The 26,896-nt window shown below is 52.9% G+C and overlaps 1 protein-coding gene and 1 long non-coding RNA gene across 4 annotated transcripts in view; one reads left to right on the plus strand and one right to left on the minus strand.

The window, feature by feature from the left end:
* PEBP4 (phosphatidylethanolamine binding protein 4) overlaps window positions 1-26,896 on the minus strand; it is a 79,545-nt gene that overhangs the window by 48,816 nt on the left and 3,833 nt on the right. For 2 of the 3 annotated variants that reach the window (XM_064638148.1, XM_064638149.1), the window contains exons 2-3: window positions 22,971-23,098; window positions 21,823-21,955 (exon numbers count right to left, since the gene is read on the minus strand). In XM_064638148.1, coding sequence (XP_064494218.1) covers window positions 21,823-21,955; window positions 22,971-23,092 — 255 coding nt within the window. In that variant the 5' untranslated portion in view covers window positions 23,093-23,098. Of the gene's footprint in view, window positions 1-21,822; window positions 21,956-22,970; window positions 23,099-23,813; window positions 24,150-26,896 lie in introns of those variants that run through there. The other variant, XM_064638147.1, reaches the window with a different exon arrangement.
* Window positions 1-26,896, plus strand: part of LOC135403808 (uncharacterized) — a 53,575-nt gene that overhangs the window by 5,639 nt on the left and 21,040 nt on the right. The gene's annotated exons all lie outside the window — the stretch shown is intronic.

Genomic DNA, 26,896 nt, shown 5'->3' on the forward strand with positions numbered 1-26,896 from the left:
GCTGAATAAAGCGGGATCGAGGCGGCGACGACACCCGTGTCACATTCCATCCCCTCCAGCCACCCCTTTCCCAAGGCTCCCGATCCCCATCGCTTCGTTAATCGATCCCCGGCTCGAAAGCTTTCAAAATAATATTTGAAACACTCCGAGGGAGAAAAAAAAAAAAAAAACCACCAAAAAAAAAACCACAACCCGTCCACGTTAATGCGTTAATTCCCACGATGCCTTGTTGCTTTGAAATCCCGGAAAAATGGGAAGCTTAAATGAGTCCTATGAAAAGGAACAGGGGCATCATTAACGCAGCCGGATCCGTATCACAGACTGCAGGCAATTATTCCCCGGTGGAACACGGCAAGCTGTGAAGAGCTTTCATTACCGGGGGTTTCACAGGTCCTTCACCTCTGGCCAATCTCACGCTAAAACAAGCATTTTCTGCTCCACGGATTCCAGCTCCATTTAAAAATCCATAATTGCTCTGATTTGGGTACATATGGAGCATGGGGAATTCATGACTAAGAAATCTATTAGTCAATAAGTCCTTCACTTTTTAAGGGACCTTTAGTCATCTCCCCTCAATTTCTTCCCGGGTCGGGGGATGGAGGGAGACGCTGATTTCCACGGCGGGTGGGATCTGCCCCGGCTCCCCTTTGCTGCAATTACCTTCCAGGGTCACCAAGGGGGAATTCAATCAGGGAAGAAGCCCATGGGATGCTGCCTCTGCCTTGGAAATGTAATTCCCTGCCGCTGGCAAACAACCCTTCTCCAGCTGACAGTGGGTATTGGATGGGTTTTCATTATTTCCCAGGCCAAGCAAGAAGGTGTTTGGTCCAGGGATGCTCAAGTGTGGATCAGGCATGATCCTTCCATCCTAATTTCCCTCTTTCTTGCATCCTGCGTTTGGTACAGGAACGTTCAGGTACAGGATCCCAATTTGCCCCTCTCTTGTATCCCTCATTTGCTACAGGGATGCTCAGGTGTGGGTCAGGTGTGATCCCTCCATGGCTATTTTCCTGTTGTATCCGTGCTTGGTCTGGGGATGCTCAGGTGTGGATCAGGTGTGATCCTTCCATCCCTTCTTCCCCTTTTCCTGTATCCTGTTTGGTCTGGGGATGCTCAGGTGTGGATCAGGTGTGATCCTTCCATCCCTATTTCCCTTTTCCTGTATCCCTGATTCAGTCCAGGGATGCTCAGGTGTGGATCAGGTGTGATCCTTCCATCCCTTCTTCCCCTTTTCCTGTATCCTGTTTGGTCTGGGGATGCTCAGGTGTGGATCAGGTGTGATCCCTCCATCCCTATTTCCCTTTTCCTGTATCCCTGATTCAGTCCAGGGATGCTCAGGTGTGGATCAGGCGCGATCCCTCCATCCCTATTTCCCCCTCTCCCGTATCCCCCCAAACAGCCCTCTGGGAAGCTGTGGACAAACCAGAAGCGATTTTTCCGCCCTTTTTAATTATTTCTTTGTACCAAAACGGGCACATCCACCACGGAGGCACCGGAAAACTCCCGAATTTCAGAGCTGCCATTCCCACCCTCGTATCAAACCCCGGGTGGGTTGTGTATCCCGGGGTTATCTATTCCCCCGTGGGTGCCGGCGGAAACGGGAGACAATAGTCTATTCTCCTCTTCCTCCCCATCCCTGTATCCAAGTGCCTTCCAGGAGTGCATTAAATGATGCGATTAACATCTGTCACATGTGGTTCAGTCTCTCTTTCAGTCTCTCCCGGGGGAAGGAGCCGCACGTGCAGGGAAAGGGGTTTGTTTTGGGGGATTTAGCTGCTTTTCCCAAGCGCTCGGGAAATGCATCTCCGGGGGTGAAGTGTCCTGTGGCTGGAGCAGGGTGGAGGGGGATGGCATCCTGCAGCCAATTCCTGGGGTTTGGGGGTGGTGGCTTGAGCAAAAAGCTGGTTCTGAGGCGAGAGAGGGTTTTAGACCCACGCCAAGCAAAGCCTCAGCTGAGCATTGCATGGGGCTGGATTCCCACAGCCCTTCTCGGTTTATACCCAAACAGGGCTGGATCCCTGCAGCAGGATCCCCCTTCCCTGTTTCCACCCAAAAATCCAAACCTTGCCCTATAGAACGCACATTTCCTGCACGTTTCCATTTGCTCCTGGCAGGAGCTGAGCCCGGTGCCTTTAACCAACCACCCAACCTGCTGCTGCTCCCGAAAACAAGCCCAACATTCCATGTGGATACCGGGACGCTGCCTCTGCCCCCCATCCTGCAGCACCCAGGGAGATCCCTCTGCTCCCCAAATCCCCCAAATTCAACACCAGCAGCGCCGTTCTGCCACCACCAGGGATGCTCCAACATTCAGGAAACAGGCAGGGGAAAAAAAAAACACTTTGGGGCAGGTTGAACCCCCCTGTGGGGTTTGTTTTTGGAGAGGGGGAGAAAAAAAAAGGATGAAGCAGCATCTTAGCAGGACAGGCAGGAGGCTGGGATGCTGCTCCCACAGCCGGGATCCTCTTAATTGATTTCTCATGGTTTAGTGGCTCCTGGCTTTAATTACAACACAAATGTTTGCTGATGCAATTATGGCGCACATGAGATAAAGCTGTTAGAGGGTGTCACTGGGTCGGAGTTCTCCGTTTATTTTTGGGCTTGGGAAGGAAGGAGAGATCGTCCTTCCCGCACGGATTTATCCCCGGGGATAAATCCCAATCCCGAGGTGGGTTTCTTTGTGGCGGGTTGGGGTTTTTATTTTGTGCTTCAGTGTATTAAAAGGGGGGGGGAAAAAAAAATTAAAATTAAAATTTCACCTTGCAGCAGCTCAGACTGGGGGTGAAATAATCCACTCAACATTCAGATTATCAGCTAATGCGCATTTGCATTAGAATGGGTTAGAAGAGCTCCCAGGATGGAGCAAGATCCCTACGGATCAGCTGCTGGCCTTACATGGAACAGCCACGGATCCTTGCCCTGGGCACAAAACAGCTCGTGGAAGCTGTTCCAAATGTGTCATTAAATATTCAATATATGTAATATGTTATATATGTCAGCAATATATGGGAAATATATATAATATATAATATATATATTATATATACATATAATATATTGAGAATATACATAATAAATACATAAAATATATTGGGAGTATACATAATAAATATATAATATATATATATAGGAATATATAGGAATGCATACTATATATAATATATTGAGACTATACATATTCTATATAAAAATGTATTTGGAACATACATACATAAAAATGTATTGGGAGTATACATTATATATATAATATATATAATATATTAAGAATATATAGGAAATATATATTATGCATAATATATTGAGACTATATATATTCTATACATAAAATGTATTGGGAGTATACATATATATAAAATATAATGGGAACATATATATTCTATATATAAAATGTATTGGGAATATACATATATATAAAATGTATTGGGAATATACATATATATATAAAATATATTGGAAATATATATAATATATAAAGGGTATTGGGAGTATACACAAAATATATAAATGTCACATTAATTTGGAATATAAATATATTCACAATATTCTTTGGGAACAGGACCCTGCCACGGGATTTCACTACTAAGTGTTTAAATTTAGGAATAATGGGGGATAAAAAAGCAGAATTGACCAGGGCAGCTTGTCTTGAGCCACGATGCCAAACCCCAGGGCTCTCCCAAGGACTTGGATGTGCCGAGCCCATGGAATTCATGGAAAACCAGCTCCAGGTCCGTGCCCGGCTTTAAACCACCAGCAAGTTTAGGAGCAGCAGCTGCATCCTGGGTGAGACAAACCCCCCAAAATCCAGGAGCCAACCCCGGCCCCCGGAGCAGCCGGGACAAACCCCCCAAAATCCAGGAGCCAACCCCAGCCCCTGGAGCAGCCGGGACAAACCCCCCAAAATCCAGGAGCCAACCCCAGCCCCTGGAGCAGCCGGGACAAACCCCCCAAAATCCAGGAGCCAACCCCGGCCCCCGGAGCAGCCGGGACAAACCCCCAAAATCCAGGAGCCAACCCCGGCCCCCGGAGCAGCCGGGACAAACCCCCCAAAATCCAGGAGCCAACCCCGGCCCCCGGAGCAGCCAGGACAAACCCCCAAAATCCAGGAGCCAACCCCGGCCCCCGGAGCAGCCGGGACAAACCCCCCAAAATCCAGGAGCCGGGACAAACCCCCAAAATCTAGGTGCCAAACTCAGCCCCCGGAGCAGCCGGGACAAACCCCCCAAAATCCAGGTGCCAAACCCAGCCCCTGGAGGAGCCGGGACAAACCCCCCAAAATCCAGGAGCCAACCCCGGCCCCCGGAGCAGCCAGGACAAACCCCCCAAAATCCAGCAGCCAGGACAAACCCCCAAAATCCAGGAGCCAACCCCGGCCCCCGGAGCAGCCGGGACAAACCCCCCAAAATCCAGGAGCTAACCCCAGCCCCTGGAGCAGCTGGGACAAACCCCCCAAAATCCAGGAGCTAACCCCAGCCCCTGGAGCAGCCGGCGCGGCCCCGGGAGCTGCGGGAGCGGAACCTGCCAGGGCTGTCACAGGGAGCTGTCGCCCTGCCGGCCCCCTCAGAGCCTCGTTAAAAATGTGACGCTTCCCTCAGGCGACCAGGGGAGACACGGCCGAGTTAATGAGGATGTGACAGAGTTTACGGGTCAGATTAGACTCCTCTTCCCAGGGGCTGCGCTCGGAATAAACCCGAGGGTCGGGGGAGAAGAAGGCAAGGCGAGGGTGAGGGACGGCCAGGGGTTTGGGGAGCATGTGTGCTCGCCAAAAGAGCAATCCTGTACTTGTCAGCGTTAATCAGGCACATGTTGGACGAGCAGAGAGCGCTCGGCCCTGCCGGGAAGGGAAGGGAATTAAACCCTCGTCTCCTCGCCCCACGGTTCCAGCCTCCTTGGGATGTGCCAGGAGCGCGTTTGCAAACACATCCTTACAGCTCCCCTGCTTCGTTTCCCCTTTGAAAAACAAATAAACAGAATAGTTCTGGGGTTTTGTTGTGGGGTTTTTTCCCTCCCCTCTTTTTTCCCCTTTGTCTAATCTGGGAAGCAAGGAACTTCCAGCAGGAAGCTGGGATACACCGGAGGCATCTCCAGCTGGGACTGGTTGGGCAAGGGGCACCTGGCATGTGCAGTGGGGAAGGGTTTGCACCCCAAAATCCCAAGGTGCCTGAAACATGGAGCATCCACAGTCCTAGCCCAAGCAACTGGGATTTGGTACCTCTTAAAGACATGTACAGAATCCAGCTGATCCCACTGGAAACGCCGCTTCCAAAAGGCCCAGCCCCTACAGCAACCTGTAGATATAACCCTACAGCCACACCTGGAGGGAAGGGGACACCTGTGGGCCCCTCTGCCCCCATCAACAGCATTTGTGGGGACCAAGAATCTCAGGGAAGCACCGAGAGGGTTCCATTTGAGGGCACCTATTTAATCCCAACCCCTTAAAACCGAAATAAAGCTCGAAACAATCCTGAACCAACCCCTCGAGCCCAAACAGCAGCGAGATTTGGGAGCCAGTCCAAGCTCTGCAGCTTAGGCCCATCTCCAAATATCTCCCAACAAGTTTATTTATGGAAAATAAAATCAGTCCAAGATGTTCACGGCTCAGGAATATTTAATGCTATTTGGTGGGAAAGTATTTCCAGCGAGGAGGGAACCGCACGGCTCCCCGGGCACCGCACCGGGCACGGCGCTGGCACCGACCCACCCCAGGCACCCCGGGAGCTCTGAACTGGTCTGACTGGACCAAACGCCTCCCTAATTTAGTTCAGAGCAATCCTGCCTAATTAACTGGCTCTGGAGGCACAGAGCCGGGCTGAGGTGAGCCGTGGGAAGAGGAAGGTGCTGAGGCACCTCCGAGGGGAGCGTCGCCCCCGGGTGCCGCCGCAGCCGTGAGGATGAGCTGCCTGGGGATCCAGCCAGACCTGTCCCCCTCCCTGTCACCCCAGGATAGGAAGGACGATTTCCCTGGCTGGGAGGAGGAGGGAACAGCAGCAGAGAGAGGGATAACCCAGATGGTGTTCAGACACAGCCCCTGTGCCAGCCGAAATCCCGGGATCTGCGGCCACCCCGGCACCGAGGCCACACACGGAGGTCACACATGACACAGAGCTGTCTGCCAGGGCAGCCCTGGGTCAAGGGCAGGCCAGAAGCAGCGGTGATGGGAGTCACTTTAATAGACACCTGTCACCTGATGGGGAGTGTTAATGCATCCCTTTGCTCCCGTGGGACACGGGTGAACATCCTCATCCCAGCTGCCACCACGCTGTCACTTGGCAAAGGGGGGGACACAAAAACAGCCAGGGAGGGAGGGACAGCACCAGGGCAAGGCCTGGCTTTTACAAACAGCCCTAATATCCCTGGAAGACGTCTCCGAGTCATGCACTGGGTTGGAAATGTCTCCCATTATAATTATGAGTCATTCGTGACTCAGTGACATTTCTGGAATTAAAAAGCAGTGCCTGGCCCAGGCTGTGCTGCCCTGTGCCAGTGCCACACAACTTATTTCTGATGCTGTTTGCCAGACAAACAACCCCCCAGAGCCATCACCCCCCACCCTGGATATGCAGCCATTCAGGGACAGTTCCCTGGGACAACAAGTTTTGGATTCACACCCCAAGGGGTTCTTTTTGTGTAGGAAAAGCTGGGATCTGAATTCCACCCAGGACAGTTCCAGGTGTCCTGCCTACAGCTGGAGCAGCCCCAGGGGTGTCATGAGCTGGGTGGGATTTCCCCAAACATAGCGTTGAAACACAAATTCCTTCAAGTAAATAAAAACAACCTGTGAAATCAACAAAAGTAACTCCCGACAGCTCAGAACTCACAACACATGCTGAGACTTGATGCAAAAGTGGGGCCACGCTGCTGCTGCAAAACACCTGCACCAAAAAGGGGGTTCAGGGACCCCTGGGACACAACAGGGTTGGGGTGGTCACACTGGTGTGTGCTCCCGGGAACAGGCATTTTCATTAAGGCAGCCCCATCCTCATTGCTCAGTTTTGCTCTGGGAATGGACAAACCCAGGGCAGGAAGCACTGGTTGGACTGATAACCCTCGATCACACAGTTGTTCCCCCCATCTCCCCACGGTCCCTTTACAGCCCGGGAGCTCTGATATTAAAGCTCTGTTATTAAAGCACTGGATTTTAGAGGCTGGGAGGCAGCTGCCCTCGTGGAAGGTGTGGGGCAGGGATGCTCAGGGACAGGGATGCTTGGAAGCTGGATGCCTGAGGGTCAGGATGGTCAAAGGCTGGGAGGTTTGGAAAATGGGGTGCTTGGGAGTCAGGGTGTTCAGAGAGTGGGATACTCAGGATGCTCAGAGAGAGAGGGATACTCAAAGAGTGAGATATTCAAGGGTCAGGATACTCAAAGGCTGGGATGCTCAGGAGTCAGGATCCTTGGAGGCTGGGATTTCAAGGGTTACGATGGTTGGAGAGAGGGATGCTCAGGGGCTGGAATGCTCAGAGATAGGATGCTCAGAGACAGGATGCTCAGGGGTAAGGATGCTGAGGGATTGGGATGCTCTGGGGTCAGGATGCTGAGGGATCGAGATGGTCTGGGGTTAGGATGATGAGGGATCAGGATGCTCTGGGGTCAGGATGCTCTGGGATTAGGACACTGAGGGATCAGGATGCTCTGAGGTCAGGATGCTCTGAGGTTAGGATGCTGAGGGATCAGGATGCTCTGGGGTTAGGATGCTGAGGGATCAGGATGTTGAGGGATCATGATGCTCAGGGATCAGGATGCTCAGGGATCAGGATGCTCAGGGATCAGGATGTTCTAGGGTCACAATGCTCTGGGGTCAGGATACTGAGGGATCATGATGCTCAGGGATCAGGATGCTGAGGGATCATGATGCTCAGGGATCAGGATGCTCTGGGGTCAGGTTGCTCAGGGATCAGGATGCTCAAGGATCAGGTGTGACAGTCCCATTCCCCAACACCCCCATTGCTCCGTGCAGAGATGGAGCTCACGGGGACCCTGCAAGGCCGTGCCAGGGCAGGCTTTGTGGCACCAAAGCAGAGCCAATCCCTGGGACCGAGGGGGTTTTGGGATGCCAGGAAAACCCAGCGTGGTGCAGGAGCCCTCCTGCCCATCCCGCTTTGCCACCTGCAGCAGGTGACGGGCCGGCACAGCTCGGCACAGCTCGGCACAGCTCTGTGCCTGGGCAGCGCTCACCACCAGTGCCAGGACGTATCAGAGCAGAAATAGAGCCGGAGCCGTCGCCCCCCCCCTCCCAAACGCCCCCTTTTTTTTTTACTATTATGTCTGAGAAGCGACGTCTCTGCTGGGTTTTTTCCCGCTGATTTAATGGCTGGGTGGTGAGGGCTGCCTGGCTGGGAGACAACTGCGCTCTGGGCAGCGCCAAAAGAGATGGGGGATATAAAAAGAGGAGGAAGCATCAGTGGCAGCGACGCTGATTGACAGTGAATGAAATGAGGCGGCCAAATTCCATTGGCGTGGCTCGAAATCCCAGGACGATGCGGAGAGCTGATGGCTCCTTTCCTTGGGTTTTGCCAGAGCTGGCATTCGCCTTCCATCCTTATTTAATTCACTGCTTGGAGACCGCCACGGGTTAGTGTGTGAGTGTGTGAGAGTGTGTGTGTGTGTGGTGGTGTTTTAATTGCATGTTTCCCTCGTGGAGGAGATGTATTTGCGTGCTGAGGTGCAGCTGAGTGGGCAAAGGAAGGGGTGCAAGACACTCACCCAGCACCTCGGCCACAGCCCTGCCTCGTGCCCCGGTGAAGAACAACCCTCAGAGTGCAATTTATACCCTGGATGCAGATGATTAAATGTTTCATAAAGGGCTTTCCTGGAAAGGTGGCATCTGCTGGGGCTTAAACTCTGAGTACAGCCACTGCCCACTGCCCGGGGGGGATGTGGGTCCCATTGCTCAGGTAGGGACCCCACAGGAATCCCTCCCACTTATCCAGCTGCAGGTATCCCTCTCCCAAATACTGGATCTTTGCTGGGAAAACCAAGTGTGTGAAGGCTGTGGTCACTGCAGGGGACAGAGGGGCTTTGCAGGTCTCCCCTTTGTCACCAGCAGGTCCCCGCAGTGACATTCCAGCAAGAGAAGACCAAGAGGTGGCAAAAGTCCTATTTAAAAAAAAAATAAAAATAAAATCCTTCCATTTTCAAAGGGGAAAGGTGCCAGGCTGGCAGGGCTGCAGCTCCTGGGCCTCCCTCTCTGCCAGCAGCCTCTCCCAGGCTGGCTCATCTCATGGATGGCCTGGGAAAGGCTGAACTGGGAACACCAGCCCAGCGAGCTGGAGGTGACCAGGAGCAGCCAGTGACACCAAACTAATCCTCTCCCCAAACACCAAGAGTCCTGCTTCTCCCTCATGGCCAGATTTCCACCTGAATTCCCAGGCTTTTCACTCCAGCTGGGAGAAGTCTGGCAAACCCCTCAGCTGTGTGTGACCTGCCCCTCCCCAAAGAGGGAGAACTCCTGGGAACAATGGGGACAGCAGGAATTCCAGCAGCTGTGCAACAAACCAGGGCAAAACCTTGAGCAGCAACCAAATCCTGACCTAGGGGGGCTTCATATGCCCTCTGCTCCCACCCTGGCTTATCCCCCCAAAAAGCAGCCGGGTCCAGGCAGGAATTAGAAGTTTTAGTGGAGAAAACCCCTGTTTTTGCAAATCTTACAGGTGCAAAGCCTCAGCCCCCAGGGTCATCCTGCCCATTCCATCGCCCTCTCTCTGGGCTGAGAGTTCTGGGGAAGGGGGGACAGGCAGCAATTTGGGTGGGTGCAGAACTTCAGGGGTTCAGATCAGTGGGGGAAGTTGACATCTCGGGGGGATGCAGCACTTGGGGGGCTATAGAATTGCTGGGGGCTCAGCAGCAGAGGGGGAATTTTGGGGGTCTGTGGCATGGTGGGGGCAGAGGTGGTGCCACCTCCCCTCCTCCTCCTCCTCCCAAATATTGTTGAATGAGGGAATTCCTGTCGCACTGTTCCTGGGCTCTGAGCGCTGTGGGAAGCTGTGGCTTTCCCTGCATCCAAAAAAACGCAGGGAAACCTCTGGAGAGACCCCCCCAAGCCCTGGGAGCACCAGCCCGGGGTGATGGACACTTGCAACCCAGCAAGGACCCTCCGAGTGGGGGTCACTGCTCCCCTGGTGCTCCCTGGGGTGGGGCTGGACATGGAGCACGAGGAGCTGGACATGGAGAATGAGGAGCTGGACATGGAGCACGAGGAGCTGGACATGGAGCACGAGGAGCTGCCACCCTGAGTGTCCCCCGTGTCCCCCCCTAAAGCCACCACGATCCCCCAAAAACGCAGCCCCGCGACGCAGCCGCTTTGATCCTCTGCTTAATCCCTCCTTCCCATTAATTCCCGACCTCCTCTCTCGAGGAGATGCCGAGATCAAATGATTAGTTAAGAGACAGTCGGGGCCAAGGGGAACATGAAAGGGAGAAGTTTTGTTTCAGGATGTTAACCCCGGCGAGGCGGCGCAGGGAAGCGGCGGAGCCGCGAGCCGAGAGCTCCCTCTGCTCCCAGGAAACCCTCTGCTCCCAGGAAAACCTCCACATGTCCAAACCCTGCCTGCCCCGGCCCCTCCTCGGGGCCCTGCAAACTCATCACACCCCAGAGGCACCGAAATGTTTCCTCCAGGGGAGGGATTGCTGCTAAAAAAGTGACAGAAAAGGGGGAAAATGGTCACAAACCCCCTCTTTGGTGCCCCAAAAGTCCATCCAGCAGCAGGGAAGACTCCCCCCCCCCCAGAAGCAGAATATACTATATATTATATAATATCTGATTTATTAATTGATTAGAGGCAGCCCAAGGCAAACAGCAGCACTTCTCCCTCACACGAGCTCCCCTGGGATGGAGGGAAATGAGGGAGTTGTATTTCCATCATTTGGGAAGGGAAATAAATAAATGCCAGGCCAGAAAGGGGGATTTGGGGAAAGCAGAGCTTAGAACCCAAAATAAAGGGGGAAAGCACGGAGCAGAAAATTATTTCAATTAGAATGAAAACACATTTTATTAGAAAAAGTGGGCTCATCTTCGATACTGGATCCCAAGAAAAGCAATATCCAGGGCTATAATACCCCATCTCACAGGGAGAATGAGTTATTAAATCAGAAGATGAATGGCTTGCAGTGCAGCTAACTGCTCCAGTTAAGAGAAAAATAGTTATAAACTTACTCTTTGCCCCAAAACACATTCCTCCCCCTCATCCCCGGGCCTCAGCTCTCCCCTCGGGTGAAGCTTCACTCATGTGCCTCATTTTTATGGCTGATAAAAATTCCGGAGGGGAAATTTTAATAGAAGTAAAAATAAGATGAATTTAGACGGGTGGTTTTTTTTTTTTCCTCCTCCCCTTCCCCCCACCTTTTTTTTTTTTTTTTTAATAAAATTAAAAAAAAAAACAAAAACCACACTCGAGGAATAAAAATAACCCCGAATAGTTCAATTGTGGGGAAAAGGGAGGGAGGATGTAAATGAAGGAGCATTCTTATGTATAGCAGCGCTCCCCGGTGCAGGGCGACTCGCCCCGCGCCTCTGTTCTGCATGAATAAATCTGGATAAAAATGTAACACTGCAAAAGAACTCCAATCCCAGAACTCGGAGAGTGGTTCTCGGAGGCTGGAGCGACACAAGCCGCCAGCTTGGCTGGTTTTTTTTTCCCCCCCGTGTTTATAGAGAAAAGGATTGAAACAGTAACACACAACCCTCGCCCCTGCAGGGTCGTAGGGATGGGGGCGACCCCCCCTTCGGATATTGAGGAGAATAAAGGGCTTTGCTGCCAAAAATCACAGGATCATCCAGTTGGAAAAGCCATCCAAGGCTGTGGAGTCCAACCTGTGGCCCGTCCCCACCTTGTCCCGCAGCCCAGAGCTCTGAGTGCCACGGCCAGTCCTTCCCTGGACACCTCCACCACCTCCCTGGGCAGCCCCTTCCAACTTTTAACAACCCTCCCCATGAAGGAATTCCTCCTGACGCCCAACCTGGACACCCCACTCCCAGAGAGGGCAGTGGGGATCTCCGGGAATGCTCAGGATCGGGCCACCCCCTCCACCAAGAGCACAACACTCATATTTCCCTCCAGCCCGGCGCTGAGTCTCATCACAAAAATCCCTTTGCTTCCAAGCTCCCACGAAACAGAGGCGCTGGAAAGTCACCTAATGACTCAATTAGTTTAAAATACGTGCTGGGAGGTGAGGCCAGCCCAGGGCAGGACCCCCTGGGCGCTCCCAACCCCCCTAGAGACGCAGCAGCGCCTCGAAGCAGACGGACTTTTTTCACAGCACCACCGACTTTCCCCACTCCTCTACCTCCGGATACCCACGAGATCCCTCCAGCAGGATCTCCCGACCCCCCGGCAGAGCGTGGCTGCCTGTTACACAACCCTGCTCGGGAGATCCTACGTGGGCAGACGTGGGTTTTCCTCGGAATCGACAGCAGCCTCTCGCTGCGGCTCCGCAGAGCATGAGCAGCTTATATAAACAGCCCTGCGAGTTACCCTGTGAGGGGGCTGCACGGAGCCCCCCCGGGCTGGGGGGGACACTGGGAGCCGCCTTCCCCCCCCCTCCCCTCCCCGCTTTTTCTTTCGTTCTCCTTTTTTTCTCCTTTTTTTTTCCCCCCTCTAAAACAACCCAAACCCTTGTGGGGGAAAAAGGCAGCGCGAGAGAGAAAGAGAGAGAGAGAGAGAGAAATGACTCAAGTGTTTTGTAACTTGTCACATTCGAAGCTGCAATTTGGAGGCAGGAAGGAGGGATCCAAAATAAGTCGCCCCAACCCCCGATTGTATAACCGAGATTCCCCCTCCCCTCCCGCCGGGGGGGAAAAAATAAAAAAAAAAAAAAAAAAAAAAAGGGGGAATTTCTGCTGCAGATTGGCAGCTGGAAAAAGGCAGGAGAGCTCGGGGTTGTTACAGCACAGGAAGGAGCCCCCAAATTGGGAAGAATTACTCATCCGTGGAAAAGGCTCCTGTGCTGGCAGGGAAGGCGCCGGGGAAGATGCTGCAGGGGAGGAAGGATCCCAGGGATGTTTTCTCCCAACTCAGAGCCCCGTGGTGAGGCTGAGCTCCCCGGGATGCTCCCTGGAGTGGGAGGTGATGCTGGGGAAGCACAGCTGGAGTGGGAAAGCAGGACAGAGCAGGTTTCCCTGCAGGAAAGGGACCCGGCGAGGGTTGCTGAAGGGCATCGACAACCTCTGCTGCCAAAACTGGGCTCAGAGCAGGCTGGAGCCACCCCACATTCCAGGGAGGGGGTGGGAGATGCTTGGATAATCCCACAGGAAGGCTCCCTCAGGGTTAGGGTGGCAAATACCTCTCCCACACTTCACTTCCCCTCCTGGTTCTCCCCCTCCTCCCAAATCCAAGCCACCAGCACCCAGCAATTCCCAGCATTTTCATCCACATGCTCAGCAACTCAGCACATCCCAGGAGAGCCTGGCTGCACCCAGAGCCTTCTGGAAGAGCAGGAAGGGTGACACCTGCCTGGAATGGGAAGGGTGATGGAGCAGAGACACCCCCCCAATACACTCAACCCACTATTCCAGAGGTCCTGGAGCCTTTCCCTGCCCAAACAAAGCCCAAGACCAGAGCTGTGGAGCAGGGCCAGGAACATTTCCAGCTCTCCACAGTGTCCCTGTCCCTCCAGTTTCCCCCTCTGGTTACAGCTGATGAGGGGCAGCAGCAGTGGGGGAGGCAGGAGGGATATTTCCCACCCATTCCCAGTGCCAGCACAGGCAGAGGAGCTGGGGAGGATTCCAGGGAGAGCAGGAGGACGCCAGGAAAGATGAGAAAGATTTTGGGCAGCCATGCCCAGCTCCCCAATGATCAAACATCATCTCAGACCCCACAAATTCAATCTTCAAGGAGCAAGTGCCAGGAGCACCCGGAGGAACCTGCCTGCTGCCATAAACCCTCCTGCCCACCCAAAATGCCACTAATTCCTTTTGAAGAAGCCCAGGCAGGTCCTGGGAATGTCAGGAGACACAGTGAGTGTGACACCCCCCCCTCGGGGCTCATCGATCTGCCATCGACCACCCCGTGGAAGATTTGAAACCCAGACAGGCTTTGGCATCTGCCTTCAGGTTTTGTGGGGGCAGCACCTCCTGAGGGTCTCCTCCAAAATAAACCATGGAGGGGAGTTTAAAGGAGGGGAAGGGCTGAGCTTTGCAGCCTTTTCTCCAGTGTCACCTCAGCTAAAGGCTCTCAAACCCCGAGTGCCCACGCTGGCACATCACAGGGCACCACAGGCTGTGGTTGGCAGTCAGAACATCCCAGAAAAAAGCCAAATATGGGGCGGGGGGGGAAAGAAATGGGTTATTTTCAACGGATTCAGCTGCTTCTACAGCACAGTTTGGCTTTGCAATTAAAAACATAATATAAAATCTCTATTTCTTCATTACAGGCCCACCCTGGCAGGTTCATCTCTGCAGCTTTTGGATTAACAGGTGAAAATAAAGTGGGTATAAAGATGCCCTGTGGCCACAGGGACTTGCCCATGCAATAAACCAAGGGGAAAAAAAAGCCAAATTCCCAGTAAATTCCCAACCAGAGCACGATCACACCCTCCCTGGGATATCCCCACTGGAATCCTGGACAGCCCATGGCGCATCCCGTCTCCACACAAACACAACCACCAGCTCCAATTTTAACACAAAACGGGGATAATTCAACACAAAAAACCTACATCTGCGGGAGCAACACAATTATCTCCCGGAGTTAAGCGTTGATGGATAGAAGTTTTAATTACCAAACCTTCTCGTCCTCCCCCACGCACAAAAAAAGTGTATTTTTCTGGCATGTTTATTTAATACTAAAATATGGCAAAATTATATGTTAGTGGAATGCGTGCGGGGTGCCCGTGAAGTACAAGACGAGCTGAAATCTGTTTTGTCACCAGAGCTGAAAATATTAGTTCCTTTGATCTCTTTGGCTCCCAAAGCAGCTCTGGAAGGAGAGAGGGGAGAGCGGAACGCGCGGCGCATTCCAGGGCACATCCAGCCCTCGGAGGGGATCGGGGAGGATGGATCCCAGCTCCTGCCTCTGCACGTGCTCCCCGCTCACGCAGGGCCCCGGGGACTGACAACCTCCACTCCTGCACATGTCCCCGTCTCTTGATTTACCCAAAGAGAAGAGCAAGCCCAACCCAGCTGCCTTAATCGCCATGGACAGGGCTAAAGGGTGCCCCTGTCACCCATCAGTATCATTTAGGGCTTGGGCAGCGCCCAATTCCCACGGGGAATGCCCGCTGGAGCTCCGTGCTCATATCAGTCTTGATTTCATTTGGTCCTTCACACCGTTGTCTGGTTCATGTATCTGAGCTGTACAGTAACTCTGCCTGATGCATCCCGTCCCCCGGCAGCGGGATCCGGCACAGGAGCCACCCTCTGCTCCAAAACCTGGCTGCCAACAGGGAACAGCAGCAGCTCCAGCCTGCTCGAGACCAGCGAGATGTAGGTTACTCACTTCCCAACATATAGACAGGCGGAGGTTGCAATCACGAGTGAATCCTCCAGCAGGAATTTTTTTTTTCCTCCCCCCCCCCTCCCTCCCTTCCTTGGAAATTCACAGCCAACCTGCTAATGAGTCTTTGTGAAACTTGTGCCTTCTTACCTCTAATTTTACAGCCTGTTCGGATTTGAGCTCTGTGGACAGCCTCACATTTGGTTTGGAATTATAGGCTGAGTGGCTGTTCTCTCCTATTATTGTGCTGTCAATCTCGTATTAGCACATTATAATATGCTACACTGAATGCATCTGTTCCGTAGATCACAAGTCCTAATTGTCATTTGTTGAATCACTTTGTCTTATATGATTGTTAAGCAATTATTTCACCCAAAGCAGCTTAAACTTTGATTACTGTATAGTGTTTACAGGGATCAAAGAGAAAATCAGCGGCTGCTTCAAACATTTTGCTGCTGGAACAGTCACAAGAGATGCCGACACACAGCAACGAGACCGGGTGACCTGTGGGTTCTTCCCACCCTCCTGGCCTCAAGGGGAACATTTTATTTGTCCGGGGTGGTTAAAGGTCCAGCAAACGTGGAGGTAATGAGGCAAATGGGAAGTGACATTCCTGCCAAGATTGCTCATGGAAAGAGGCTCTCATGGCGTGTGACACCAGCTGTCCCAAAGGTCCCCTCCGGTGGGGAAAGGGCCCGGTGGGGAATAACACCCTGTGCTGTGTTGTTAAAGCACTCTGGCGCTTTACAGCGAGGGAAAAGCTCCTCAAAAGGCTTGGAAATCAAAGCTCAGGGATCACATCCCAAAGTGACCCCCCAAAAAAGCAGCAGCGCTCGCAGCGGGCGGGTCAGCAGAGGACAGGGCTGGAGCAGCACGGAGAGCCCGCAGCACGCACAGTTGGTGGCTGTACCACCCCACACTGCAGCCCTCAAAGAGGCACTTTGGTAGCTCACAGCCCTCACACCACCATCCCCTGGCTGCAGGGCCCGGCCCAGGCGCCGGGAGCCGCTGGGCTGGGATGCTGGAATGATGCTGGAATGCCACAGCAGGGTCCCAGGGCATGGGAACCCAAACCAGCAAGGCCAAAGGGAGGGGTTCATCACCAGGGGCTTGGGCTAATCCCCATAATATGGGGCTGACAGCATCGGGAAGGAATGTTGGGCCATTGTTTCTAAGGAGCCCAGACAGGGCTGAGAGAGAAAAAACACTCTGGTGGCTCCGTAACTCCAGACGGTTCCACGAGCCAAGGAGGATACACAAACTGTCAGGAATCTTCTGCTTAAAACCATCTTCTTTAACGAGCCTCAAATTGAACCTGAGTGCCACGGAAAAGGCCCCTCTCAGCCAGCTGCAAATCCCCTCCTGACACAACTGGAGCACAGGAGACTGAACAGACCTTCTCCTCCCTTTGTTAAAAGTTAATGGATTTGCTCATACAAATGATTTTTCCAAATAATGGGCCCCAGCCCCTAGAGCACAGAAACCTTTATAAATCAGGACTGTCCCCAACTCGGCCACCAAGTGCTCACAAAAAGGGGAGAACTGGGGACAAGGCTGGGCTACAACCAAGTGCACTTTGCTGGGGACTCCAGGCACGACCCAAACTCCTGGGAGAGGCTCATTGCCCTGCCCTTCCCTCCCTGGGCATGGCTGGCATCCCCAGTGCCATGGCAGGACATCCCCAGCCCCAGGGCAGCACCCCTGGGTGCTGGTCACAGGTTTGGGCACAGAGAGCTGCTGCATGAACCCGTGAGGGGATCATCCCACGGATCACACAGCCGGGGGCTTCTCCAGCTGCCTTTTCAGCTCCAGTTCATTCCACCCTGGAAATGGTTTTAAATAAGTGACCTGGACAGCTGCAGAAAGAAGTTGTAGCTCCTGGATTGTGGCTTGGCCAGGAAAGGGTTCTTCCAGAAACAACTTAAGTTTAAAATAGTTGAGTTTGGGGTAGGAACCCTGAGAAAAGCACTTTTTCCTGGACCTTGCCTGGAATAAAAGCCCTACTCCTTCCCATGTATCCTGAACAATGCATGGCACAGCCCAAAAGAAAACCAATGAGGCCTCTAACTAAGGAAGTTGTCAAACCCTGGGATGAAAACAAATCTGGAGGAGCAGGTAAAAGGTAACTCCGCAGACCGAGAACTCCCGGCAGGTAAAATTGCTTTTTAACAAGCAGACAAGTCCCATCAACGGCATCTGCCGTATGTTTTTATAAAGCCCAGAGATATGTGCTCGAAAAGGCCGGTAAATAAAGTTCCCATCGATTTGATCTCAAGTGTAATCTGTTTTTCTGTCTGCCACCAGCCGCGGCAATAAAAGCGAATCAGGGGACGCGGCGCCCGGGTTAATGCGACGATACATCATCTTCGGGGGGGATTGCTTAGCTGCAGGATTTATAAACTCGCCCCCAAATTGATGCAATGGCCAATTTTCTTTTCCAATTTATTTTTTGGTCGAGCCAAGCAATATCGTGGCAGGGCAAGGAGGACGCATTTCCCGTCTTTCCAGATGTTCTCTCCCGCTCCGTCGGCCCCGGGGAAGGGCCTCCGGCAGCTCCTCTGCTGGGGTTTTTTTTTGGGAAGGTGCCGGTGGAAGCTTTAATATTTGGGGTTTGCTCCGTGTTACAACCTTGCAGTGGTACCCAAAGGGTGCGTGGGGTGTGCACAGAGCAAGTTATTCGGTGTTCAGGGGGTCTTCCAGTGAGGACTGAGCATCCCCAGCATCCCAGGGCTGCATCCCACATGGACTGAGCATCCCCTGCATCCCAGGGCTGCATCCCACATGGACTGAGCATCCCCTGCATCCCAGGGCTGCATCCCACATGGACTGAGCATCCCCTGCATCCCAGGGCTGCATCCCACATGGACTGACCATCCCCAGCATCCCAGGGCTGCATCCCACATGGACTGAGCATCCCCTGCATCCCAGGGCTGCATCCCACATGGACTGAGCATCCCCTGCATCCCAGGGCTGCATCCCACATGGACTGAGCATCCCCAAGCGTCCCATGGCTACGTCTCCCAGTCCTCTGCACACCAGGACAGACCAACTGGCTGCTCTGCTCCAGCACAGGGCTGGGAGACAGCACTTCCCACCCACCCAAAACAGGGCACAAGCTGTGCCCAGCAGTTAAAGGGTTTCTAAGGTACCCAAACCATCCCTAACCAAACTCCTGTGCCTGGCAAAGCATCCCTTACTCCTGTGCCTGCCTGTGTTGCTCTCAGAGATGCAGCCAGACACATCAGCTGCCTTCACTGCATCAAAAAGAGTCCAAACAAGGGTCTTTGGGGCAGCAGAAGTGATGTTTGACAGAGCTGGTTTTAACAGTCCAGTGTTCAAACCAGACAAGCATCATGGAAAATTCAAAACCACTCTAACCACACATAAAACAACGCATTAAAATCCTCCAGGCCAGGTTTTGATGCCACCAGAGCTCAGCTTTGCAAGATGCCACCTCACTTTAAGGCCCTTCACCCAAAAACATCAATATGGTCTTCACCAAGGAGCACCAAAGGCTGGGAGGGGAGACCTTGGGCACAGGCAGGGTCAAACCTGACTGACCCCTCTCCCAAAATCCATCACCAGTATCTGGGACAAGGATGGGAAACATCCCATTCCCTCCCTCCCTCCCTGGAAAACTGATAAATATTTCCAGAGATAAAAACAAACACTCTGCATTTGGCTTTTTTGGTGGTTGTTTTTCTTGAAGAGACAAAGTGTTCCACAGAGAGCCGACACTTCCTACACAAGTTTGCATCCTCAAACCCTGAGTTTTTCTGTCACTGATTCGGGTGGAGAAAAAAAAAAGCATCTCCAGCCCTTCACCCAGCCCTCAGCACCCAGGCAGGGATCACTGAGCCTCTCGTGTGCCCGGGAGCATCACGTGGAGGACAGAGACAACTTTGGGGAAGTGAGGTTTCCCCTGCTCACTCGGGGAACAAATAAAGGATAATCAAGTTTCCTGGGCTTGGAAAATCCCGTCATAAGCCACGAAAACAACTCACACACCTCAGCCCTGTGACGCAACTCTTGTTCCCACTCGATTTAGGGTGATTTTTTTTTGAGGGAATAATATTATGCTGAAGCATCCTTACGGGTTCAGGAGTAAGAGAATGAAATATTCCTATAAAGAAAAGTATGAAGCATTTCAGATCCAGTTCTCTGTGATGGGTTTAAGGCCGGCCAGCCCCTTGCCCAAAAAATTAACCCTGGATGAAGCTGGAACGTTCAGCTGGGGATGTGGGGTTTTTTTTTGGGAAGGGCCAGAGGAGAAAAATCAACACAAACCACGGGAAGCAGCAGGACCCGTGTCCTCAGATGCCGCCTGAGCACAAGATGTGCTGAGATGTCTTGGAAGGAAACGGTGCCAAATCCATCAGCAGAACCAGCCCCGATGCCAGCGGGAGCCACTGGCCCCCCTGGGAGGGGCTCCCCAGGGATCTGCCCCCCTCCCTGGGCCACAGCTGGCGTCCCATCCCAAAATAAACGGGGGCTGGTGACACACACTCGACTCCCAAACCCCAGCTGGGGATGTTCACTCCCCTGCCCTCGTTTTTGGGCTCAGGGATGCAGAGCCTGCATCCCCCTGGCACAGCGGGGAAGGGTCTGGCTCTCATCCCTAAAATCCTCCCCCAGCCCAGCAGCACCGTTCACCCAACGGAGACACATCCACCAGCCAGTCCCTTCCCTTCTCCCTGCCGGGCTCTGCTTTCCAGGACTAAAATATAAAGGAAAAACAACTGCCTGGGAAACAACAATCCCTGGGAAACTTCAAACTCCTGGAAAGCGCCGCGGGGCCGACGGATGATCCCGTGTGCAGCAGCCTCTGCCAGGAAGGAGGGTTATTTTGGAAGAATCAGACACCTTTAAGGAAAAGTTCTACTTCAAACCATGTGATCCACGAGGGGGGGGGGAAGAGACTTCCCAGACGGCGAGGAAGAGTCGGAAAAACGGATTGTTAACACCCCGAGGCACACGAGAAGTGAGTTTTCCCTTATCCAGCCGCGCCAGGGCTGGTGCCAGCGACGGGAAACACGGCACTTATTGGGATTCGGGAGTTCTTGGGGTGCCAGCAAGGATTTCACGGGGATTTAGGAACGCTGAGAGTCGACGCCGCCACATCCTCGGACACCCAGCTGGACACGGCGGGCAGGATTCCCTCCCTGAACAGCTCCCACTTGTTCTCCTGCTCCCCTGCCCAGGGCACGCCCAGCAGTCCCCCGGTTGCTCCCAGTTTTCCCAGTTGCTCTCAGTTTTCCCAGTTGCTCCCAGTCCCGGCGGCGCTGGGAAGTTCAATGCTACCACCTGGTGGCATCAGGGTGGAACTGCAGCACCGGGACCCCCCTTCCCTCCTCATCCCGAATTCCATCGGGATCCCGCAGCAGCACCGGCTGGAAACATCAAATCCCAGATATCAAAGCCACAGCCTGGGATGGTCTTTAAAAATATCGACCCAAAAAAAATCGTAAAAATATTTTTCTTTTTTTTTTTTTTTTGGTGGCAAAAAAATTAAATTAAAATGGCCAAAGTGGAGGAAAAAAAAATAAAATAAAAGTGTCCAGAATACACCAAAAATTAAATGACCACAACAGAAGAAAAAACATTGAAGTGGTCAAAACATAGAAAAAAAAAATAAAAATTTACAGCGGCCACAACGCAGTAAGAAAATTATTTAAATTTTTTCCTACACTGTGGCCACTTAATTCATATTTTCCCCTATGTTGTGGCTGTTTAATTAATTTTTTAAAAAATAGCCACACTACAGCAAAAATTAAATTCATCAGGTGGGCCACAACACAGCAAAAAAATTAAATCATTAAGTGGCCAAATATGGCAAAATTTTATATCATTAAGTGGTCCCAGTGTAGCAAAAAAAAAAAAGGTATTTAATTTCTTTGCTACATTCTGGCCACTTAATAAAATGGTCACAATATAAAAAAAATAATTAATACTTTTAGAAGGGCATAATGTGGCAAAAATTTAAATGATTAAGTAGCCACAATGTAGGGAATATTATAAATGGCTACAAGGTAGGCAAAATAACGTTTATAATGCAGAGGATGTTTTTAATTGAATGTCTGGAATATGGCGAAAATATTTATTAAATGGCTACAGTGTGGCAGAAATATTTGTTAATATGGCTGCAACGTAGCCAAAATATTTAGGAAATTGCCAGGGTAGCAAAAAAAAAATATTTAAAAGTGGCCTCGAGGTAGTAAAAACAAAAGTGTGATTGCAGGAAAAGATGATTTAACAGCCACGATGTAGGAAAAACATAATAATAAACGGCCAGGATGTCGGGAAAAAAGAGTTTGTCCACAAAAGCTCTGAAGCAACAGGGAAAAAAGGCTGAAAAAAGTCACCCCAGTAAATTCCTTGAAGGTGGAAGCTGGAGCAGGACTCACCTTCTCAGCCCAGGAGTAGCGGATGTGGGGGCTGCCCCACTCCCGGCTGAGCCGCCGGCGGTAGCCGTGGCACTTGGGGACGTAGGAGCAGGACACGTCCCCCACGTCGGGGTAGATCACTTCCAGATCCCCTCTGGAAAAGAGGGAAGAGAGGGCAAGGTGAGATCCCGTGGTGCCGGAGGGGAATTGGTGCCACGTCCCTGTCCCAGCCAGGCTCGGGATGGGGTTGGAATGGGGGGGCCAAAAGGGGGGGTCTAAAGGGGGGGGCCAAAAGGGGGGGGCCAAAAGGGGGGGGCCAAAAGGGGGGGGCCAAAAGGGGGGGGCCAAAAGGGGGGGGCCAAAAGGGGGGGGCCAAAGGGGGGGGGCCAAAGGGGGGGGCCAAAGGGGGGGGGCCAAAGGGGGGGGCCAAAGGGGGGGGCCAAAGGGGGGGGCCAAAAGGGGGGGGCCAAAAGGGGGGGGCCAAAGGGGGGATCCAAAAGGGGGGGGCCAAAAGGGGGGGATCCAAAAGGGGGGGATCCAAAAGGGGGGGATCCAAAAGGGGGGGATCCAAAAGGGGGGGTCCAAAAGGGGGGGTCCAAAAGGGGGGGTCCAAAGATGGTGCAGTGAGCACAGGATGGAGCCTCTGCTCCTGCTCCCGGGCAGCAGCAGGAATTTAAACTTTCATTACCAGATACTGGGAGGAAATTCCTCCCTGTGAGGGTGGGGAGGCCCTGGAATGGATTTCCCAGAGGACACCCCATCCCTGGAAGTGTCCAAGGCCAGGCTGGACAGGGCTTGGAGCAACCTGGGCTAGCAGGAGGTGTCCCTGCCCATGGCAGGGGGTGGAACCAGATGATCCTTAAAGTCCCTTCCAAGCAAACCATCCCAGGATTGTATGGAAAAGCAGTCTTTTCTACAGCATCCTGTCATCCCTGATGCTGTAAAAGTCACTTTTAAAGCCCCCACACGACAGGCCAGGGAATAACTTGAGGTGGGCAGAAACAGCCCAGATTCCTGGCCAAAGGAGGAACACAGGCAGTGTTTATAGTGCTGGCAAAGGGGATACTGGAATTCCTGTCCCAGGAGGTGACACATTGGACACTGAGGGCAGCCCGTGGTGGGATGTCCAGGGCTGGTGCAGGTGAGGGAGGAGGCAGAGCATCACTCACCTGCAGAAGTCCTTGTCCGAGTCGCTGAGGGTCTGGAAGATGCAGGTTCGGGAAGTGTGGTTCCCCCGGACTCCGGTGAGGAACAGGCTGAGAGCCACCAACACGGCGCTCAGGAGCCTCATCCTGCCCTGGGGGACAGAGGGACAGGCAGGGTCAGCCCCCACCACACTCCAGTTCAGCTCCCAGCCCCAAAACCAGCTCCAGGAAAAGTCCTGACGCATCACTTTCCTCTCCAGTTCCACAACTTTTATCCCAGTTACACCCTGGCAGCAAAGCCCGAGCCCCCAGCAAGGTCCCCCATCTCAGAGGACACGTTTCCACCAGGCTGGTGCATCGTCACCCTCCACGTGGCACCAGGGATGTGCCCATGTGGTGGCACAAGGCTCAGCACCACGGGGATCCCTGTGACACCACACAGCTCCAAGAGGGGACAGAGTCCCTGTCTCCAGCTGCTGCTCTCCCTAACACGACGGAAAAGATGGAAAACTGGGATCAGGCTCGCTCACGGTCTATCCAAGATCGTCACCAAAGGACACACAACCAGCCACCACACCCTGACACGTCCCTGGCCCCAGGCAGGGTCTCTGCAGGGGAACAGCCCGAGGGTTCACCCCGAACCCATCCACCCCCTCCAGCGCCAGGGCAGAGCTCTTCCCACACCAGGACAGCCATGGACACCCAGGTTAGAGCCATACAAAGCCTTGAGGATGAGGAGACACAGGGTTTTATTCGCCCACCCCCCTGCCAAGCCCAGCTCCAGCCCTCGCCTCCCCAGGCCACACCAGCCTGCTGGACCCAGGAGCCAACAGGGCCACCGGGACCGGCCCTGCCCGAGCCACTTACCGGGGTCCCGGGGATGGCTGAGCAGCTCCCAGGCAAAGCCCGGAGGTTTGAGGTTGCCGTGGAGATGGTTTCCTTGGAAGGAAGGGAAAGAAGGGACTGGGAACTGAAAGCAAAACCCCCAGGGAAGGGGCAGCTCGGTGCTCTAAGAGCTGCCAACGGGTTTCAACCCCCCAACGGTCCCCAACGGCCCCAACAGCTCCGGGGTCCTCCCCTGCCCAACCCCCCCCTACACACACACACACTCCCTGCACTGGAGGCTTCCAAGCTGATTAGGAAGGATGTGACCCAAACATTCATTTGCCAGTCTCCTCCATTGCCTAATCAGTTGTGGATGAGGCACATGCAGAAATCCCCCAGCCAGTTGGGAGCAGGGATTACACCACAGACTGTATCATTACATAATGAGGCGCCGGCACGCAGAGCGAACACGAGCGAGGACCAGCAGCGCTGTCATCCCGGAGAGAGAGGCACCAGGCTCCGACTAATTGGAAACATTAATGTATTGGGAATGATCTGGAGGGTTTAGGGGCTAATGGCTCTGGTTCCCACGCTGCAGCCCCGTAATTAGAGCCCTGATCCCTGCAAACAGGCTCACGTGAGTAATGCCTTTCCCATCGCAGTCAGGGCTGCTGGTTCACATGAGTCAGGAGAGCCACAGTGGGGTTTGCATCCTCACAGTGGCCCAGGCCACGGGGGGGTTGATGAGCAGGGGTGCCCAGACCCAGCAGGGCTGGTAATCAGCACAAACTGCCCCAAAACTCTGCCGTGGAAAGGCGGATTTCTGAGAAAAGCAGGAGCTCCCTTGGAAAACTGAGCGTGTGGCTGGAAGTTTAGCAACAGGCAAAGGTCGGGACAGACACAAGGGCTTGGACACCAGGAGAGCTGGAGAGGTGGACTCTCACCTTGGTAAACCATCATGGAATGGTTTGCACTGGAAAGAACTTCAAAGGTCATCTCATTCCACCCCCTGCCATGGGCAGGGACATTCTTCCACACTTCCAGTTGCTCCAAGCCCTGTCCAACTCAGCCTTGGACACTTCCAGGGATCCAGGGGCAGCCTCAGCTTTCTCTGGGCAACCTGTGCCAGGGCCTCACCACCCTCCCAGGGAGGAATTTCTCCCCCATATCCCATCTATCCCTGCCCTCTGGCAGTGGGAAGCCATTCCCATGTCCTGTCCCTCCAGCCATTGTCCCAAGTCCCTCTCCAGCTCTCCTGGAGCCCCTCCAGTCCCCTTGGCTCCTGCAGTCACTTTGCAGTGGTTACCTGGGGGAAACAGAGGTTCCCAAAACAACAGCAAAAGAGAAATGGGATGAACTCCAAACAGCATCTCACACAAGATGAACTCTGGCTTCTCTCCCTAATAAAGATCTACAGCAGAGTCATTACAAGGATCTTATTTCCCCTGCTCAGGGAGACAAGAGTGTGAGAGGCAGCAGGATAAAAGGCCAGGATAAGAATCCACGGGAAAGTGCTGCCAGAGCCAGGCATCAGCTCCTGGGTGACGTTCCTGAAGGTCAGGTGGGCTCCTGAGGGGCAGGAGGCTCCTGGAATATTTCCTTTCCAAACCCCTGCACAGAGCAAGGTGACTGAGCTGTCCCTGCCTGCACAAACCCTCCATTCCCAAAAAACTGACACCAGGAATGGGTGATTTCCACTGGCATCATCCCCCTCCTCGGGTCTGCCTGTGCCTGGAGCTCTCAGGGCTGGGCAGAAGAGAAGAAAACCCAAGAGCCTGCACGGAGCAGCTTCCCCTGGGGAGAAGGATCCTCCCAGATCCAGACACTGATCCAGAGGTGTCCAACCAGGGCTGGAGCAGGACTGGGCTCCTCTCCCAGCAATCCCAGGGTGTTCCCTCTCCTGACTAAGCAGTGCAGGACTGCAGGAATCCTGTCTGTCCAGCTGCTGTTGTGCTGTGGACGAGGCTCAGGGCTGGGGGAAAGATGTTCCTCCAGGATTTGTCCCTACAATGAAGGGGGGTGAGACGAGAGAGAGTGAGATATTGCCCTGCACTTACAAACTTTCACACTTTTTTTGGCAAAGCCATCACTGAAAATCCCACTGCAGACCCCCTCCTGCTCGGTTCTCCCACCTTCCACGAGGCTCCCAATCTTTGGGAATTAAAATAAAGCTTTCAGAGGTACCAAGTGCAAGATTAATTTGGTTACTCAACGATGTGAAGGCCAAGGAAGCAAAGCACTGCCTATATCACTACAATTCATTTGGGAGGAGATTATTTAAATATATACATAAAATATATATATTGCATTTGTCCCCATATCGCTTCAATTCATTTGGGAGGAGATTATTTGAACATATATAAAATATATATATATATTCCATTTGTATCCCCTCCAAACAGTTCTAAAAGTCACTGAAAAGCCTTTCACAGTTGGGCAAAACTGAGATATGGGTCAGGAAATTATTTTCCTATTAGTTTTTGGGATGAAAAGGCTCTTAATAAAAGGCAAACACCTCAAGGCAGGGAAGGGAGGGAGAAGTCTGGGGTTTGTTTTAACAGCAACAAAGTACCTGTGGAAGCCAAAGCAACTGTGTGGGAGCCAAATTACACATGGGCTGATCCACGGGGCCACAAATGGTGTTGGCAGAGGAAAGGAGAAGGTGCTTTGTTGAACATCACACCTCTACAGACCACTCTTGACGCTCTCCCATAGCCCCATAAGGTACCAAAAATGTCTCCCAGGGAGCACAGAGAGCCTTGGGACACAGGTGAGCCAAATATACAAGGATTTGGAGGAGCCCCAGGGCCATCAGCTGAATCTGATGAGCTCTCAGAGCTCCCACATGTGCAGAGCCTCCAGCCCAGCTGCAGTTTGTTCACTTAATTCCGGGTTTTAATTCAAAACAGGTGTTTCCAGATCACAATCTCGCTTTGAAGGGTCAGAAGAAACCCGCTCTTACTTCCAACACCGGGCCAAGAACACATTGTTTGCAAGCTTTGGAACTTCCCATCCCCTCCCGTGGCTTCCTGAGCTCCAGATAAACCCGAGCCAGGCACAGGCCACTGCAGTGATTGTTTCATCTTCTCCCTGCCACAACAGGCTGTTTCCTTGGAATCTGAGCT

This window comes from Pseudopipra pipra, chromosome 28 (genome assembly GCF_036250125.1).
Source record: "Pseudopipra pipra isolate bDixPip1 chromosome 28, bDixPip1.hap1, whole genome shotgun sequence".
Lineage (NCBI taxonomy): Eukaryota > Metazoa > Chordata > Aves > Passeriformes > Pipridae > Pseudopipra > Pseudopipra pipra.